The 16,669-nt window shown below is 40.1% G+C and overlaps 1 protein-coding gene across 1 annotated transcript; it reads left to right on the top strand.

The window, feature by feature from the left end:
- The first annotated feature begins 3,287 nt into the window (after nucleotides 1-3,287).
- Nucleotides 3,288-16,207, top strand: LOC139465713 (14 kDa phosphohistidine phosphatase-like). Its single transcript, XM_071247532.1, has 3 exons — nucleotides 3,288-3,922; nucleotides 10,053-10,177; nucleotides 12,493-16,207. The coding sequence occupies exons 1-3, from the start codon at nucleotides 3,757-3,759 to the stop codon at nucleotides 12,580-12,582; spliced, it is 381 nt and encodes a 126-aa protein (XP_071103633.1). The 5' UTR covers nucleotides 3,288-3,756; the 3' UTR covers nucleotides 12,583-16,207.
- The last annotated feature ends 462 nt before the right edge of the window (nucleotides 16,208-16,669 follow it).

Below are 16,669 nucleotides of genomic sequence, written 5' to 3'. Positions count from 1 at the left end.
ATATTTCCCAGTCAGTGAATGAACACCTCAGTCAACCATCGGATGATGTCTACACTGATCGTGCAGTCAGCCGCGGCGATGACGGTAAACACGTCCGGGAGCGAAATGGAGCCGGTGTCTATGCTATATTCTGTTCTAAAAAAAATATGTATTAAGCGCAACATTTATTTTTTGTTTGTATTTCTTTAATTCAGAATATAGCTTTGTCAACTGAAACATTTGTAACATGTAAATGAATACATTTTACATGCATTACATCTAAACTAAACAATAAGCTAAAACCAATGAATAAAGCTTTTCATGTACACGGACCATCAGTGTGTCAATCCTTCTCAGAGAGCGCAGTTGATGTGAACATTGGAGTGTAAGAGTTATCTCCCCTGAAGAATTTGCCCGCATTTCACAAAAAGAGGATATGTTGTGACAACTTAATGAAGAGGTGTGGCTGACGCCTTTTTATCCCCTTGAACTAGATATATATAACAACGTTTATGATTAGAGAACACCAAATATATATGTGGGTATTAATGACCGAAGCTTTAGCTAATACATTATTTTGTCTTTATCCAGGTGTAACGGTGGAAGTATTTGTGATGCAGCTAAAAGATCTCAAGGGTTACCCTAGATTAACATCTAAGACAGTGTTTAATGACAGTTTTCAGATACTGCAGTAATCTAGACTTATCAAATATTATAGACTTGCTTGGGGTGTATTGGATATTTTTGTTTCAGTGTCTGTATGACTAGGGTTTACCCATGTTAAACTTTACAACATCACACCTCATTGCCCCGAGGAAAACTAGACAGTTGATCGGATGCCACAATCCCTGAGGCGTGGGGTGGGGTGGTCGCCCAACACCAAGGGACAGTGTTTGTATTTTGGGGCGCGGTTGGTCAATTCGTCCAAGGTGCGGCCACAATACGCTGTGCGGAGTTGCGTCCTTTGGGTGTTTCGTCCTTTGCGTCATTATTATAGTGGGTTAGAATCCCATATTCGCCTTGATTCTAGGTTGTGAGCTGCATACGTTATCGCGCATGTTAAACGTCTAAGACCTACATCACACGCGGGCTTTCTTCCCATATTAAGTTGACACGTCGTGGTAAAACTGAAATAATGTTAAACTATACTCCCCTCTCTCTGCCTGTATTATACATTGTGGCGTGTTCAGAATGCGTTCGATGCCATCAGTCTGACCTACTGCTACCATTTAAGCTTGGCATTCACGTAATCACTGGTTGATTAGTAATGATCATCTGTCATTACTTAATCAAATTTAGCATTTGCATTTGACATTGAATCTAGCTGTGTCATACGAAAGACTGCAGACAGCAGAAATCCGGATTTGGTACATAACTAGATTAAGAGGTGCGATTTCCTTCCTTTACGAACTGCCTAATTCATTACCTGTGCTCAATTTGAATGTGCTCGAAATAAGTAGAAAAATCTGTAAACCCAATAAAACAATGTTTCCTTGTCTTTTTATAATGTTTTCAGAATGGCATATGCATCTTAATAATGACACACTTTGCTGCTTTCTAAATTCGATTGTCCTAAAAATTACAATTTGCATTCATATCAATTTTTTCATTACCGGGTACCTAGTCACTGCTGGGTCAAAGTCATTTGTCTGTTCAAATGGAGTTGATATGTGTCTGAACAATGACCTGCTAATTTTGTCATGTGACTTGACTTTACTTGGTTATCGATGGTTAAACGTGCTTTGTCTATTGAATGTGGATTACATCGATCAGTACTTATCTTGCATAAACTTTACACAAAGATAATAATTATGTCAAACTACAATATTTCATGACCAATACAATTATGAATTATTGATATTGGTGTTTGGACTATGGCAACGTTAACAGCTAACGATATTTCACCAGCGACTGACTAACGGGTATACAATATAAACAAGGTGTTTTTTTGTAAAGTATAATGTATCTAGAGCACAATGCATCCCATGACTCGCATGCACCAACTGGTGCTTTTCTAGTGAGTATACATGAAGCGACCAATTGTTGAATAAATAAACAAAATCTGATTTATGCATGCATAGGCGCACCCAGGAATTTGAAATAGAATGTTTGTGTGTTTTGTTTGTTGTTCTTAAAGCTGCACTCATCAATATTCCAGTCTGGACCAGACAACCCATTGTTTGTTATCATAAACGTCGATCTTTGTAATTGAGACACGTTTACATGCATCAACCAAGTCAGCGTACCTTACCAACCGATCCCGTTTGTCACCTTTTAGGACAAGAATGGGTTGCTGAAGATTAATTCTAACCCGGATCTTCAAGGGGATTGAAACGGGGTGTGCATTATATCCGTGTCACAAACTGAACACAAACACACGACATGTGTCAGAAAGTAGGTGTGCGCACCCCTGTACCCGACCCCTTCATCCGCCAGTGTTTATGGTTGTGTGGCTGTAACGAGTATATATTTTCCCTACCCGTTCCTTACCCTACCTTTTACAGCCGCTTCTCTGTCTTACGCAATGTTTTTTGTGCCGACACCCGCTCGTGACGTCTCCGACCCGTCGCCCCTTGGAGTATAGTGCAGGCGGGATAATACGAGTGGTCACGAATTCACATTATATATCCCGAATGCTGTTGTGATTTATGAAAGATTGTGCAGCTCTTTGTCACATAACGATCCGTCTGGAATATACGAGATCTTCATGATATGGAATGTTTATCATCCTGTATAATACTTGAATATTTCTAAAATATTTCCTTAAAAAAATAATTACTTGACTTTGGTCTACTTAATAACATCATTATTCTGATTATTTTATACAGTTATCATCAACAAAATATATGCTTAACGTTTTAAACAATGAACTGCAATTACTAAACAGATCTAATCTGAAAATATATTTATTCTGTTTAAAAATTACCTGAAAATTATTGAGAAATCACTACCTTTGGAGAAATTAAAAATCTAGGAAGTAATTTTATTCACGGGTTAGGACAAAGCATTTCCAAAGAGTATTAAACATATGTTGCAAGAAAATGTTGAAACCTTGAAGAGAAAAAAATATGAATTAACCATGGTTAAAACAATATATAGTTTAAGATTATTTCACATAAAATATCGTTTCAAACTACTGAAATACCGATACGTGTATTGAGATTTGGCAATATAACAAACACAGCTAGTTAACATCGAAGTGGTGTCATGGAAACGACGACTATCGTGAACTCATGCTAAACAATGAATTCTCCCTTGGCAAGGATTCCCCTCAGCCTCGTTATGAAAAGGGCTATCCCAAACAGAGAAAACAAAGTGCGTCAAGAATTTTTCTACGGCCGACATTACAGTCGTATTATGGGATATTTTGATATTTTGTTGTGGATGATGATTTAGAAGGACTAGAACATCAAGAAAACATTTGGATCATGACATGACACCGGAAACGAAGTGGGATCCCGATAATTTTTCGAGGACTCGGAAACCAGTACAGCAAAACATCTCGCAGTGTTTGTCCTTGTGCTTTGAAACCCGGTGTGAAACGACAGATGCCAGTTGACTCTGGGTGGCAATTATAATCATCGAGTACTAGCTCATGCAACTTGATCGGTGCGAATAACACGAAGAAGTGCTTTTCTCACCTGAATGAATATTGGCTGAAAGTTGCCTCTACAAAAACTAAACCTAAATGATGGATTAATTAACATAAGTGGATCCATGCACGTTTACGTGATACATTTGAACATATAAACTGGCAGTAGCAAACAAGCGCTGACCATGCCAGGGAAGACCCTCCCGGTGAATCCCAAACTTGCCGGCGTTCCCGATGTGGAGATCGGGGGCACTGGGGTGTTCAAGTACATTCTGTGTAAGATTTACGAAGGAGCAAATACCACCGACTTTAAGTATATTGTGAGGGGGGCACCGAGTGCTGAATTCCACGGTAAGACACGCATCACAGTATCACGGCAGAGTATAAATAGACCATAACTCACGCAGTACAATATACATTGTGTTACACAGTGCTGCAGTAGGAATCTTGGCAGGTGTGGGAAACATGGTAGTCTGTGAGGCGAAGGTTGTTATTTACGTGATCCTCTACAAAACAGCACAGGAGACATACTGTGGACTGATTCCTATGCGCTTCTGTGTATGGCTTGACGCCAAGAAAACATGAAAGATCACGGACATTTGAGTTGTAAACGATTATGCACTATTGATGAAATGTGGTTCTTATAAGACGATATAGAACTCTGTGTAGGACGGCAAGATATATTTATATACGGGTGTGTGGGGCGGGTGGTGGGCGGGGGGTACTCACGTTGCTTATTTGTTTCTTAAATGTGCTACCCCGTTTGTCACACACCTCACTTTTCTAACATCCCACTTGTCTTGCACGCCATTTGTTTTACATCCTATACCCCCCTTGTCATACAACCCCTCTTGTCATACATCCGCTCATAATACACCCCCCTTGTCATACACCCCATCATCATACATCCCATTTGTCATACACTTACTCATCATACACCCCCTCTTGTTATACACCCCTAATCATATAACTCTCTTGTCATACAACCCCATTTGCCATACACTTACTCATCATATACCTCTCTTGCCAAACAATCCCCCTTGTTATACACCCCCTCATCATATAACCCTCATGCCATACAACCCCTCTTGTTATACACCCCCTCATCATATAACCCTCTTGTCAAACAAACCCTCTTGTCATACAACCCCTCTTGTCATACAACCCCTCTTGCCATACAACCCCTCTTGTCATACACCCCCTCATCATATAACCCTCTTGTTAAACAAACCCTCTTGTCATACACCCGTTCATCATTAGTCCGTTTTGCCCTCATCATATACCCCTCCTGTTATACACCCCCTCTTGTTATACACCCCTCATCATACACCCCTCTTGTCATACACCCCCTCATCATACATCTCATTTGTCATACACCCCCTCATCATATACCCCATTTGTCCTACACTTCCTCATCATATAACTCTCTTGCCATACACCCCCTCTTGTTATACACCCCCTCATCATATACCCCTCTTGTTATACACCCCCTCTTGTCATACACCCCCCTTGTCATACATCCCCTCATCATATATCCCTCTTGTCATACAACCCCTCTTGTCATACACCCCCCTTGTCATACACCCCCTTATCATACATCCCATTTGTCATACACCCCCTCATCATATACCCCTCTTGTCATACAACCCCTCTTGTCATACACCCCCATTGTCATACACCCCCTTATCATACATCCCATTTGTCATACACCCCCTCATCATATACCCCTCTTGTCATACAACCCCTCTTGTCATACACCGCCTCATCATTCACCCCTATTTAATACACCCTATTTGTTCGGACGGGAAAGCAGGATTAATGAAATTTATGATAGAAAAGACGCAGAACTAGCAGAGAAAGGACATCCGAATACTTTCAAAGACTGTTGAAGGGAGGGTATTTTTAGATATACAATACCCGAACGAATATGAGACAACAAATATGTTAATCATTGCTTTAATGAAAAACGTATTGAAGGGACAGATTATGGTATCTTCTTTTGATATCAAAATAGAGTTACTGACAACATACGGTAACTGAGTTTAATTAAGTTGGTTGGCTGAGATAGGAATTTTATTTTAGTTCAGATGATGTTTTATCGTTATATGCTGATGCCCTCTAAGTTCACATCATCAGGGCTGCTGCAAGTTGAATTCGACTCTTCAGTCAGTGGTTACGTCCCACATACTCCTCCAAAACTATATTTTGTATTCTGGCTATGCATGTCATCAGAAATATTTTGACATTGTGTTAAAAGCAGGCTTATAAGTGTCAGCTGTAATACACTTTAGTTTCCAAAAGAAACATTTACTGAGACTAAGGACATATGAAGAATAGTATTACACTAATGGTTTCTTATATTAACTGTATTTGATGGAATTAACATGTAGGATACGTGACCACTTTATGCTAGTATCCACTTGAATAAACACATTTATATCACTGTAGAATGTGGAATAAGAATGAGGATTATATGGGGCAGACGAGTGTGTGTATATAGGATGTAGAAAGAGAAGGACGAGTGTGTATATAGGATGTAGAAAGAGAAGGACGAGTGTGTATATAGGATGGCGAGTGTGTATATATGGTGTAGAAAGAGAATGACGAGTGTGTATATATGGTGTAGAAAGAGAATGACGAGTGTGTATATATGGTGTAGAAAGAGAAGGACGAGTGTGTATATAAGGTTCAGAAAGAGAAGGACGAGTGTGTATATATGGTGTAGAAAGAGAATGGCTAGTGTGTATATATGGTGCAGAAAGAGAATGGCGAGTGTGTATATATGGTGTAGAAAGGGAATGGCTAGTGTGTATATATGGTGTAGAAAGAGAATGACGAGTGTGTATATAGGATGTAGAAAGAGAAGGACGAGTGTGTATATAGGATGTAGAAAGAGAAGGACGAGTGTGTATATAGGATGGCGAGTGTGTATATATGGTGTAGAAAGAGAAGGACGAGTGTGTATATATGGTGTAGAAAGAGAATGACGAGTGTGTATATATGGTGTAGAAAGAGAATGACGAGTGTGTATATATGGTGTAGAAAGAGAAGGACGAGTGTGTATATAGGATGTAGAAAGAGAATGACGAGTGTGTATATATGGTGTAGAAAGAGAATGGCTAGTGTGTATATATGGTGCAAAAAGAGAATGACGAGTGTGTATATATGGTGTAGAAAGGGAATGGCGAGTGTGTATATATGTTGTAGAAAGAGAATGACGAGTGTGTATATATGGTGTAGAAAGAGAATGACGAGTGTGTATATATGGTGTAGAAAGAGAATGGCTAGTGTGTATATATGGTGCAGAAAGAGAATGACGAGTGTGTATGTATGGTGTAGAAAGGGAATGGCTAGTGTGTATATATGGTGTAGAAAGAGAAGGACGAGTGTGTATATAGGATGTAGAAAGAGAAGGACGAGTGTGTATATAGGATGTAGAAAGAGAAGGACGAGTTTGTATATAGGATGGCGAGTGTGTATATATGGTGTAGAAAGAGAATGACGAGTGTGTATATATGGTGTAGAAAGAGAATGACGAGTGTGTATATATGCTGTAGAAAGAGAATGACGAGTGGGTATATATGGTGTAGAAAGAGAAGGACGAGTGTGTATATATGGTGTAGAAAGAGAAGGACGAGTGTGTATATAGAATGTAGAAAGAGAATGACGAGTGTGTATATATGGTGTAGAAAGAGAAGGACGAGTGTGTATATAAGGTTCAGAAAGAGAAGGACGAGTGTGTATATATGGTGTAGAAAGAGAATGACTAGTGTGTATATATGGTGCAGAAAGAGAATGACGAGTGTGTATATATGGTGTAGAAAGGGAATGACGAGTGTGTATATATGGTGTAGAAAGAGAATGACGAGTGTGTATATATGGTGTAGAAAGAGAAGGACGAGTGTGTATATATGGTGTAGAAAGAGAATGACGAGTGTGTATATATGGTGTAGAAAGAGAATGGCTAGTGTGTATGTATGATGTAGAATGAGAAGGACGAGTGTGTATATATGTTGTAGAAAGAGAAGGATGAGTGTGTATATATGGTGTAGAAAGAGAATGACGAGTGTGTATATATGGTGCAGAAAGAGAATGACGAGTGTGTATATATGTTGTAGAAAGAGAATGACGAGTGTGTATATATGGTGTAGAAAGAGAATGGCTAGTGTGTGTATATGATGTAGAATGAGAAGGACGAGTGTGTATATATGTTGTAGAAAGAGAAGGATGAGTGTGTATATATGGTGTAGAAAGAGAATGACGAGTGTGTATATATGGTGCAGAAAGAGAATGACGAGTGTGTATATATGGTGTAGAAAGAGAATGGCTAGTGTGTATGTATGGTGTCCAAAGAGAATGACGAGTGTGTATATATGATGCAGAAAGAGAAGGACGAGTGTGTATACAGGATGGCGAGTGTGTATATATGGTGTAGAAAGAGAATGGCGAGTGTGTATATATGATGCAGAAAGACAAGGACGAGTGTGTATATATGGTGTAGAAAGAGAATGACGAGTGTGTATATATGGTGTACAAAGAGAATGGCTAGTGTGTATATATGGTGTAGAAAGAGAATGACGAGTGTGTATATAAGGTTCAGAAAGAGAAGGACGAGTGTGTATATATGGTGTAGAAAGAGAATGGCTAGTGTGTATATATGGTGCAGAAAGAGAATGACGAGTGTGTATATATGGTGTAGAAAGAGAATGGCTAGTGTGTATATATGGTGCAGAAAGAGAATGGCTAGTGTGTATATATGGTGTAGAAAGAGAATGACGAGTGTGTATATATGTTGTAGAAAGAGAATGGCGAGTGTGTATATATGGTGTACAAAGAGAATGACGAGTGTGTATATAGAATGTAGAAAGAGAAGGACGAGTGTGTATATATGGTGTAGAAAGAGAAGGACGAGTGTGTATATATGGCGTAGAAAGAGAATGGCTAGTGTGTATATATGGTGTAGAAAGAGAAGGACGAGTGTGTATATATGGTGTAGAAAGAGAATGGCTAGTGTGTATGTATGATGTAGAAAGAGAATGGCTAGTGTGTATGTATGGTGTAGAAAGAGAATGGCTAGTGTGTATGTATGATGTAGAAAGAGAATGGCTAGTGTGTATATATGATGCAGAAAGAGAATGACGAGTGTGTATATATGGTTGTAGAAAGAGAATGGCTAGTGTGTATATAAGGTTCAGAAAGAGAATGACGAATGTGTATATATGGTGTAGAAAGAGAATGGCTAGTGTGTATGTATGATGTAGAAAGAGAATGGCTAGTGTGTATGTATGATGTAGAAAGAGAATGACGAGTGTGTATATATGATGCAGAAAGAGAATGACGAGTGTGTATATATGGTGTAGAAAGAGAATGGCTAGTGTGTATGTATGATGTAGAAAGAGAAGGACGAGTGTGTATATATGATGCAGAAAGAGAATGACGAGTGTGTATATATGGTGTTGAAAGAGAATGACGAGTGTGTATATAAGGTTCAAAAAGAGAATGACGAATGTGTATATATGGTGTAGAAAGAGAATGGCTAGTGTGTATGTATGATGTAGAAAGAGAATGGCTAGTGTGTATGTATGATGTAGAAAGAGAAGGACGAGTGTGTATATATGATGCAGAAAGAGAATGACGAGTGTGTATATATGGTGTTGAAAGAGAATGACGAGTGTGTATGTATGATGTAGAAAGAGAATGGCTAGTGTGTATATATGGTGTAGAAAGAGAATGGCTAGTGTGTATGTATGATGTAGAAAGAGAATGACGAATGTGTATATATGATGCAGAAAGAGAATGACGAGTGTGTATATATGGTGTTGAAAGAGAATGACGAGTGTGTATGTATGATGTAGAAAGAGAATGACGGGTGTATACATGGTGTTGAAATATTTGTTGAATGGTAATGAAGAAATATGTTGAATGGGATTGATGTATATATTGAAAGGGAATGAAGTATATGTTGAATGAAAAAGAAAGTATATGTTGAATTGGAGTGAAGTATATGTTGAATGGGAGTGAAGTATATGTTGAATTAGATTGAAGTATATGTTGAGTGGGAAGGAATAATATGCTGAATGAGAATAAAACTATGTATTACATATAGAATGAGGATGAAGTTGATCTGTGTTTTGTTTTGGCCGGTAAGAATGATGCCACACGGGTGTGTGTGCTGACACCAACTGATTTGCTGGCGAGGCCTTCTAAGGCGAGTTGCAGAGTTGCGTCCCTTAGACAATCAGAAGACTATTCGCTGTGATTATGTTTCTGTAGTTCAGTGATAAAAGTCTAAGACCCGCACCAGTTCGGCCTTTTGTCCCACATCAAGTAGACCCGCCATGATATAACAGGAGTGCTGTCACTCACTCACTCACTCACTCACTCACTCACCCACCCACCCACTCACCCACTCACTCACTCACTCACCTACTCACTCACTCACTCACTCACTCACTCACCCACTCACTCACTCTGTTTACAGCGGACATCTACGACGTACTGGATGCCCAGCTGGAGTCGGAGGGCATCATGTGCGAGTGTGTGGGAGGCGGTAAAATCGAGCACGATCCAGACGCCAAAACTATTAGGATATTTGGAAAATCTCAGGTAAACTAAAAAATGTCGCTATAAAAACAGAATTATAAAAGAATTTTAACAGAATGCTAATTTGGCCCACGTTCAGTTGAGACATCCCCTATTTACTCTTTGTAATAACGACATGTTGGAGCCAGCCCATACACTATCATGTCACTTTCTATAATACATGTACATCTAAACTAGTCGAATAAGAATACATTCTCTTGAAATAATCATTCTACTCAAATTTGATACTCTCTCTCTCTCTCTCTCTCTCTCTCTCTCTCTCTCTCTCTCTCTCTCTCTCTCTCTCTCTCTCTCTCTCTCTCTCTTTATTCAATCGCAATTATAACTATTCCTCTCTCTCTCTCTCTCTCCTCTCTCTCTCTCTCCTCTCTCTCTCTCTCTCTCTCTCTCTTTATTCAATCGCAATTATAACTATTCCTCTCTCTCTCTCTCTCTCTCTCTCTCTCTCTCTCTCTCTCTCTCTCTCTCTCTCTCTCTCTCTCTCTCTCTCTCTCTCTCTCTCTCTCTCTCTCTCTCTCTCTCAGATTTCAGATTTATGTTGATCATAGAGTTGCCTTGTCAACCCTGGTTTGACAGGCTTGCTTAGCGGGTGCCGGCTGGGATCTGACAGAACAGGTCTCCAGGACTCCGCGCTGTAGTAGAACTGACTTATGAGGATTGGGGATTGCAATGAGTGACAGGGCGGATTGTGCCATTGTGTCCCGAACGCGTTGGTTTTTACTCATAGTACGAACCACTGGCCTGCTTGGCCATGCTTCGAGTTCAGGCTGCCGTCTAGCCTTGGTAAGGTCTGGGGAATGTTTGCTCAAGGGACATTACCCCATATACTAGATTTGTACGTCATCCTATCCAAACACGTAAGAATATAGGCCCCACGACGATGCTTGTCATAACGGGTGACGAAATGGATCGAGTGGTCAGACTCGCTGACTTGGTTTGATAGCGTGTGATTGCATCCCAATTGCGTGTTATTGTTGTCAATCACCGGATTGTCTGCTCCTGGCTCATTTATTTACACACCGGCGTCATACAGCTGGAATGTTGCTGAGTGCGCCGTTAAACAACACATCTAGCTGTGGTGATATAGCTGGAATATTGCTGAGTGCGCCGTTAAACAACACATCTAGCTGTGGTGATACAGCTGGAATGTTGCTGAGTGTGCCTTTAAACAACACATCCAGCTGTGGTGATACAGCTGGAATATTGCTGAGTGCGCCGTTAAACAACACGTCTAGCTGTGGTGATAAAGCTATAATATTGCTAAGGGCGCCGTTAAACAACACATCTAGCTGTGGGGATATAGATGGAATATTGCTGAGTGCGCCGTTAAAACAACACATCTAGCTGTGGTGATATAGCTGGAATATTGCTGAGTGCGCCGTTAAACAACACATCTAGCTGTGGTGATACAGCTGGAATATTGCTGAGTGCGCCGTTAAACAACACATCTAGCTGTGGTGATACAGCTGGAATATTGCTGAGTGCGCCGTTAAACAACACATCTAGCTGTGGTGATATAGCTAGAATATTGTTGACTGCTGCGTAAAACAACATGCGCTCATTGTTATCCGGAACAACTCGTTATTTTTCTGTAAAACTTCCATGACCAGTTATACTGAAACAGCGTTATGAACTCAGTAATATTTATCTGAGAAAACGTGTCCAACTACTATTTTTCGTGTTTGTTGATAGTGTCTTGGGTGAATTAGGGAATATATCTCGTTAAAATCAGATATTTTACTCTGATGTCTCTGCGTAAACATCCAAAGGAGCTCGCATCAGATGAACCATGCGTGAACTGTGACCCAGTCGAATTGAAGGAGGTTATGAAAGAATAAACACACAGAACACAAATATTCCGTCCAAGATATTCTCTTCTAACAATTTTAATGGCGCGTGCTCAATTATCAACTTTGGGAACTGTTCGATGTAGTTCGTTTACGAAATACAGAAATCAGATATGCTTGTTATACGGATAATTTGTGAGCCTCGACGCAGATTTTCCGAGACAGAAAAGTTCACTCCTCAGGTATCCTCAGATCTCCATGCTGATCTAATCCTGCACCATGAATGTGGACTACATGTATTTCATGAAAATATAACCCGATTAGAGAATATAAAAGCAGGTTCTGCCAGCACTATTCCACAGCATCGGGAAATCAAATTAGAGTGGAGAAATGTATTGTGTAATGAAATAGTTCTTGTACTATGTGTCAGTCAAAGAGGGTATCATTTCGGAGTAAAGCTGAGATTGAAAAAAATAAGAATATTGAATTGTGCCCCAGCCCCTCCTAATACAAGCTTCTCCTTCCCTCTAGGGCTACGGTCGGGCCAACCACGAGGTGTCTATGCAGATCCTGAGGGACAAGTTCCCCGCCTACCACAGCGTGATGTGGACCAACGACTAGACACTACCCCACCCAGCTTACATCGACGACAACGTGGGCAGTGGCTGGGCGTGTCCGTGGACAGCGTTTTGCTAGGTAGCTCTACTTGCTGTTTCGAAAACAAAGATATCACGTTGAACCTCCTCGGTGACAGTTCCTGACTGACTTCCTACAGTTATTTATATACTTGCTGTTTCGAAAACTAAGATATCACGTTGCACCTCCTTGGTGACAGTTCCTGACGGACTTCCTTCAGTTATTTGATGCAGATCTATCTGTATAGGATTCACAACACACTGTATTCAGCGACTTCGTGTCATGAATCTTTAAAACAAGTAGGTTACATCCGAGTCACTAAACAAAGGCTGATTTGTATCTTTTGCGGCTGGTAAATGTGTCGGACTGATAGCTCGGTTAATTGCGTTCCGGGTAGAACGGGTTGCCAATATTTCCGAGGAATAGTAATTTAGGTCTTGGTCGAGTCCCCAAATACCCAGTACCCATGTGTGAGTAAGGTATAGGTACCACCCCAGTACCCAATGTGAGTCGGTGTGGTATTTCCTGAGTACCTAAATGTGCGTCAGGTATAGGTGCTACCCCAGAGTGACAATTGTCGGACTGTATAAATTATCGCGCTCTATGGAACGAGCCTTCATTCATGTGGTAAAATGGATACCTGTGGACTGCAGACTGACGCTGTTGGCACAGTAGGAAGCGTGTTAGCAGACACGGGTTCGATCGTTCCTTTACATTTCACGCGTGAGTGATATTTATTCCTGCTAGAATGGCATGTGTATGCATAAGCCTGCATTGTACAAGAAAAAAATCAAAGGGTTCTTGCAATTATAATCTCATTAAAATCAGATTTGTTACTTCAATACGATACCTATATCTATGCCTGAAGATCTGAGGACGCCTCAATCAATAGAAGGTCACGTCAGGGGAACTGTCTAATCAGCCAATCGGCGCCAAGGCTTCTGCATTCTTGGTAAGAGTGAGCGAAACATTCAGAACAACATGTGCAATTTCTAGACCTCGAAAACGAATATAACCGGGGACTTCCGCCATATTATTGTGGATATTTAATATAGCTGTCGTTTTTTAGCAACGTGGCATTCAAGCTTAAAAGGGGGTACGATCGAAGGAATATTTGTGTTCTGTTCAGTTTTTCATTTGTAAGAATATACATTTCCAAATTAAGGTGGTAAATAAGTTTAGCCGATTCTTTTTTGATAGTTGCCATCTGATTGGCTCAAGAACCCGCGCATCTTTCATTTAGATTGAGCAGTCAAAGTTCGCTTATGCAGGTTCACCTGACCCGAACTTCTCTGCTGATCTTGACACAGAGAGGTATCGTATCGGAGTAAAAGATCTGATTTTAATGAGATTGTAATAATTATTAGTTCATCGGATTCCTTTACCAGGATGATTCGAATCACGAATTGTTTGTAGTCCTTTATATTTGTACCTCACTTCAACAACTTATTAGATGCTATTATTTCTACAGTTGGTTCCTTTCCCATGTCCACCGGAAGAAAGATAGGTTCATGCCTCACGTGGGGGCACGGGTGGCCCAGTCGTCTAAGACGCCGCTATTCGCTGTGCAAAGTTGCGTCCCTTGGGCACGCCAGAAACCTATGATTGCGGGTTCGAATCCCGGTTCGCCCCGATTATGTTTCTAGGTTTGTCAGCATCATACCCGTGCTCGTGGGTTTCACCGAAATGGTAAACGTCTGAGATCTGCATCACTTCGGGCTTTCCTCCCACATTAAGCTGACACGCCTTGATATAACTGGAATAATGTTAAAAGCAGCGTTAAACCCAACTCACTCACTCATGCCCCACGTGGTGTGTAATCTGGTTCAATAATCACGGGGAAGGTTTGGTGGCAGGGACAAATAATCTATTTAATGAGGCCTCATGGAGAGGAAAGGAAATCCTGTTCTTGATCTATGCATATCCAGTTTTGGAGTGTTGTTTATCTTCTTTATTCCCATTTTCATGTTGAGTGTTTTCCTTTCATTTTTGCAGCTTCTGTCGCGTTGTTTGCATAATTGTTGAGTGGTGTGCTGTTCATGAATCAACTGGTTCACTGTAAAACGACTTGTCCTCGTAATTTGTAAAACGTCAATACCAGGTTATATTCAGGGAACGCTGTTGTCTGCCAATATACGTACACGTTTATACAGGAGCTGATAATGCTAAATGAAACCACTCTAGATTTGCTCCGACGATCAGGGTAATAATATGTGGTGTGCTTTGAACACGTTTGCATGTATGGAGTCTGGTCAATGGGTTTTAGTTATTTATTTGGTAGTAGTAGTAGTAGTAGTAGTAGTAGTAGTAGTGTGCCAAAGGTGTTTGGTATATATCAGCTGTTGTCACTGCTAAGGAAAACTAGTATACTAAACACACTATTTTATGTTCATCATTAACTGATTATTTTAAATCAGAATTCAAAGATGAACATATCTGTCCTTTCTGCCTTGTACATATCTTTTATTTGACATATGTGTATATCTTGCGATTTCTTTGATACTTAACATCTATGGCTCTGACTGACAGTTATTTTGAAGGCAATGCATGTGCTGGAGGTGACTGCCCTATCCGCCTGGTTTAATATAGGTACCTTTGTTCCTGGTATGGGTGTCTGTGTAATTATATGCATACACTAAACGCAGTGTTATAACACAACTAACGAACACCTTCTGTGAGGCTCCAGTAATTTAACAGTTGTGAGGAAATTGTTTTTGACATGATTTGGTTATACTTATGTATGGGCACACTTCCACACATGCGCCCACAAACGTTAGGATGATATGAATTACTTGAAAACTATCTTATGAATCAACAGGTTATCAAGTATGTCCCAAGTATTAAACAAATCAAGTCTCTTCATCGCCAATAGATTTTAGGTTCAAAACGGGCGCGTTCTGGAGAAACGGGCGGATTACTGACAAGAGCTGCGTCCCATACCTGCCAGTTTTCACAGGAAACAAACACCTATTGATATGACAACGATGCTACGCACTTGTTTACTCTCCCGATTGTTGAAACAAACAATTTAAATGATTTAGTAAGGACACGACACCACTAGTATTGATACTATAAATAGCAATAATACATATTTATTACTCAAGCGGTGATTATGACTTCAGTGTAAGCGGCTATTGTGGCTTGTCCTGTGTAATTAGCTTGTCTCATGTATATGTTAGATTTAATACTTACAAATTACCCCAGAGCCCTCTCCGACGCAGAAATATTGTTTCGGTAAAATTCAGTTTTTATTCATATGTACCGTACAAAACATCAAAATTAGCTTGAATACAGCTTTGGTACACAGTAATATAGAATCTCTTTAGTACACAGTATTATAGAAGCACCTTGACCTGGCTTGATAGTGCGCTGTGACTGACCCTTTTCGTGAAGGTTTCAGTGTTTTGGGCCATTTCCTTATCTTAGGAACGTTTCCACAATTGGAAATTGGTTCCGGTTTTGAGGAACTTTTGAAATTAAATAATACAAAATAAATGATTTCTGAAATGTTCGTATTATGAATTCGATAAGTTCTGCAACTGGCGAGCTTTTCAATATTTTTATTTCTTGTTGTTGCTGGAGACTGCTGTTATTAGCTTGTTAATTATGTGTGTTTATTTTTGAATAAAAAAGAGATATTTTCCTGTCTCTAGTTCGTGTTTGTTATCTACCTGTCCAAACGGTTACACTATCACATAGCGGGTCGACAACAGATGGATGAACGGAGCTAGTGTATTTGCCTCCTTTCACACGGACTCTTGTATATTCTGATCAGAGCAAACTGCGTGCTGATCAAGATGAAAAGACACAAGAGTATTTTGTACAAGACAGGCAATGTACGTACTATTGCCTTATATTCTAAGCGCACATAAAATATGTCAACATTGCTTCTCGGCAAGCTTTGTGCTGCAGTGATGTGAGTGAAGGACTTCGACGTTCTCGACAATACATTTGACATGGCCTGGAACCTGATTTCATACTTCGCTAAATCTGTCCTTAAATGTTAGTCTGATCAAGGGTGTAATCATATTCCGATCAAGCGGTCTGGCTGGTACCCAAGTGTGAGGTCTGG

This window comes from Haliotis cracherodii, unplaced genomic scaffold, assembly GCF_022045235.1.
Source record: "Haliotis cracherodii isolate W230 unplaced genomic scaffold, xgHalCrac1.p SCAF_18, whole genome shotgun sequence".
In the NCBI taxonomy this organism is placed as follows: Eukaryota; Metazoa; Mollusca; class Gastropoda; order Lepetellida; family Haliotidae; genus Haliotis; species Haliotis cracherodii.
Note: the sequence above shows the minus strand (reverse complement) of the source record. Positions and strands in the feature narration are given on the sequence as shown.

What these genes read in the sequence shown, in the direction of transcription:
- LOC139465713 (XM_071247532.1), top strand. Translation starts at nt 3,757, where the DNA reads ATGCCAGGGAAGACCCTCCCGGTGAATCCCAAACTTGCCGGCGTTCCC. An exon ending in ACCGAGTGCTGAATTCCACG is followed by an intron (nt 3,923 to 10,052) that starts GTAAGACACGCA and finishes CTCTGTTTACAG; the next exon opens with CGGACATCTACGACGTACTG. An exon ending in GGATATTTGGAAAATCTCAG is followed by an intron (nt 10,178 to 12,492) that starts GTAAACTAAAAA and finishes CCTTCCCTCTAG; the next exon opens with GGCTACGGTCGGGCCAACCA.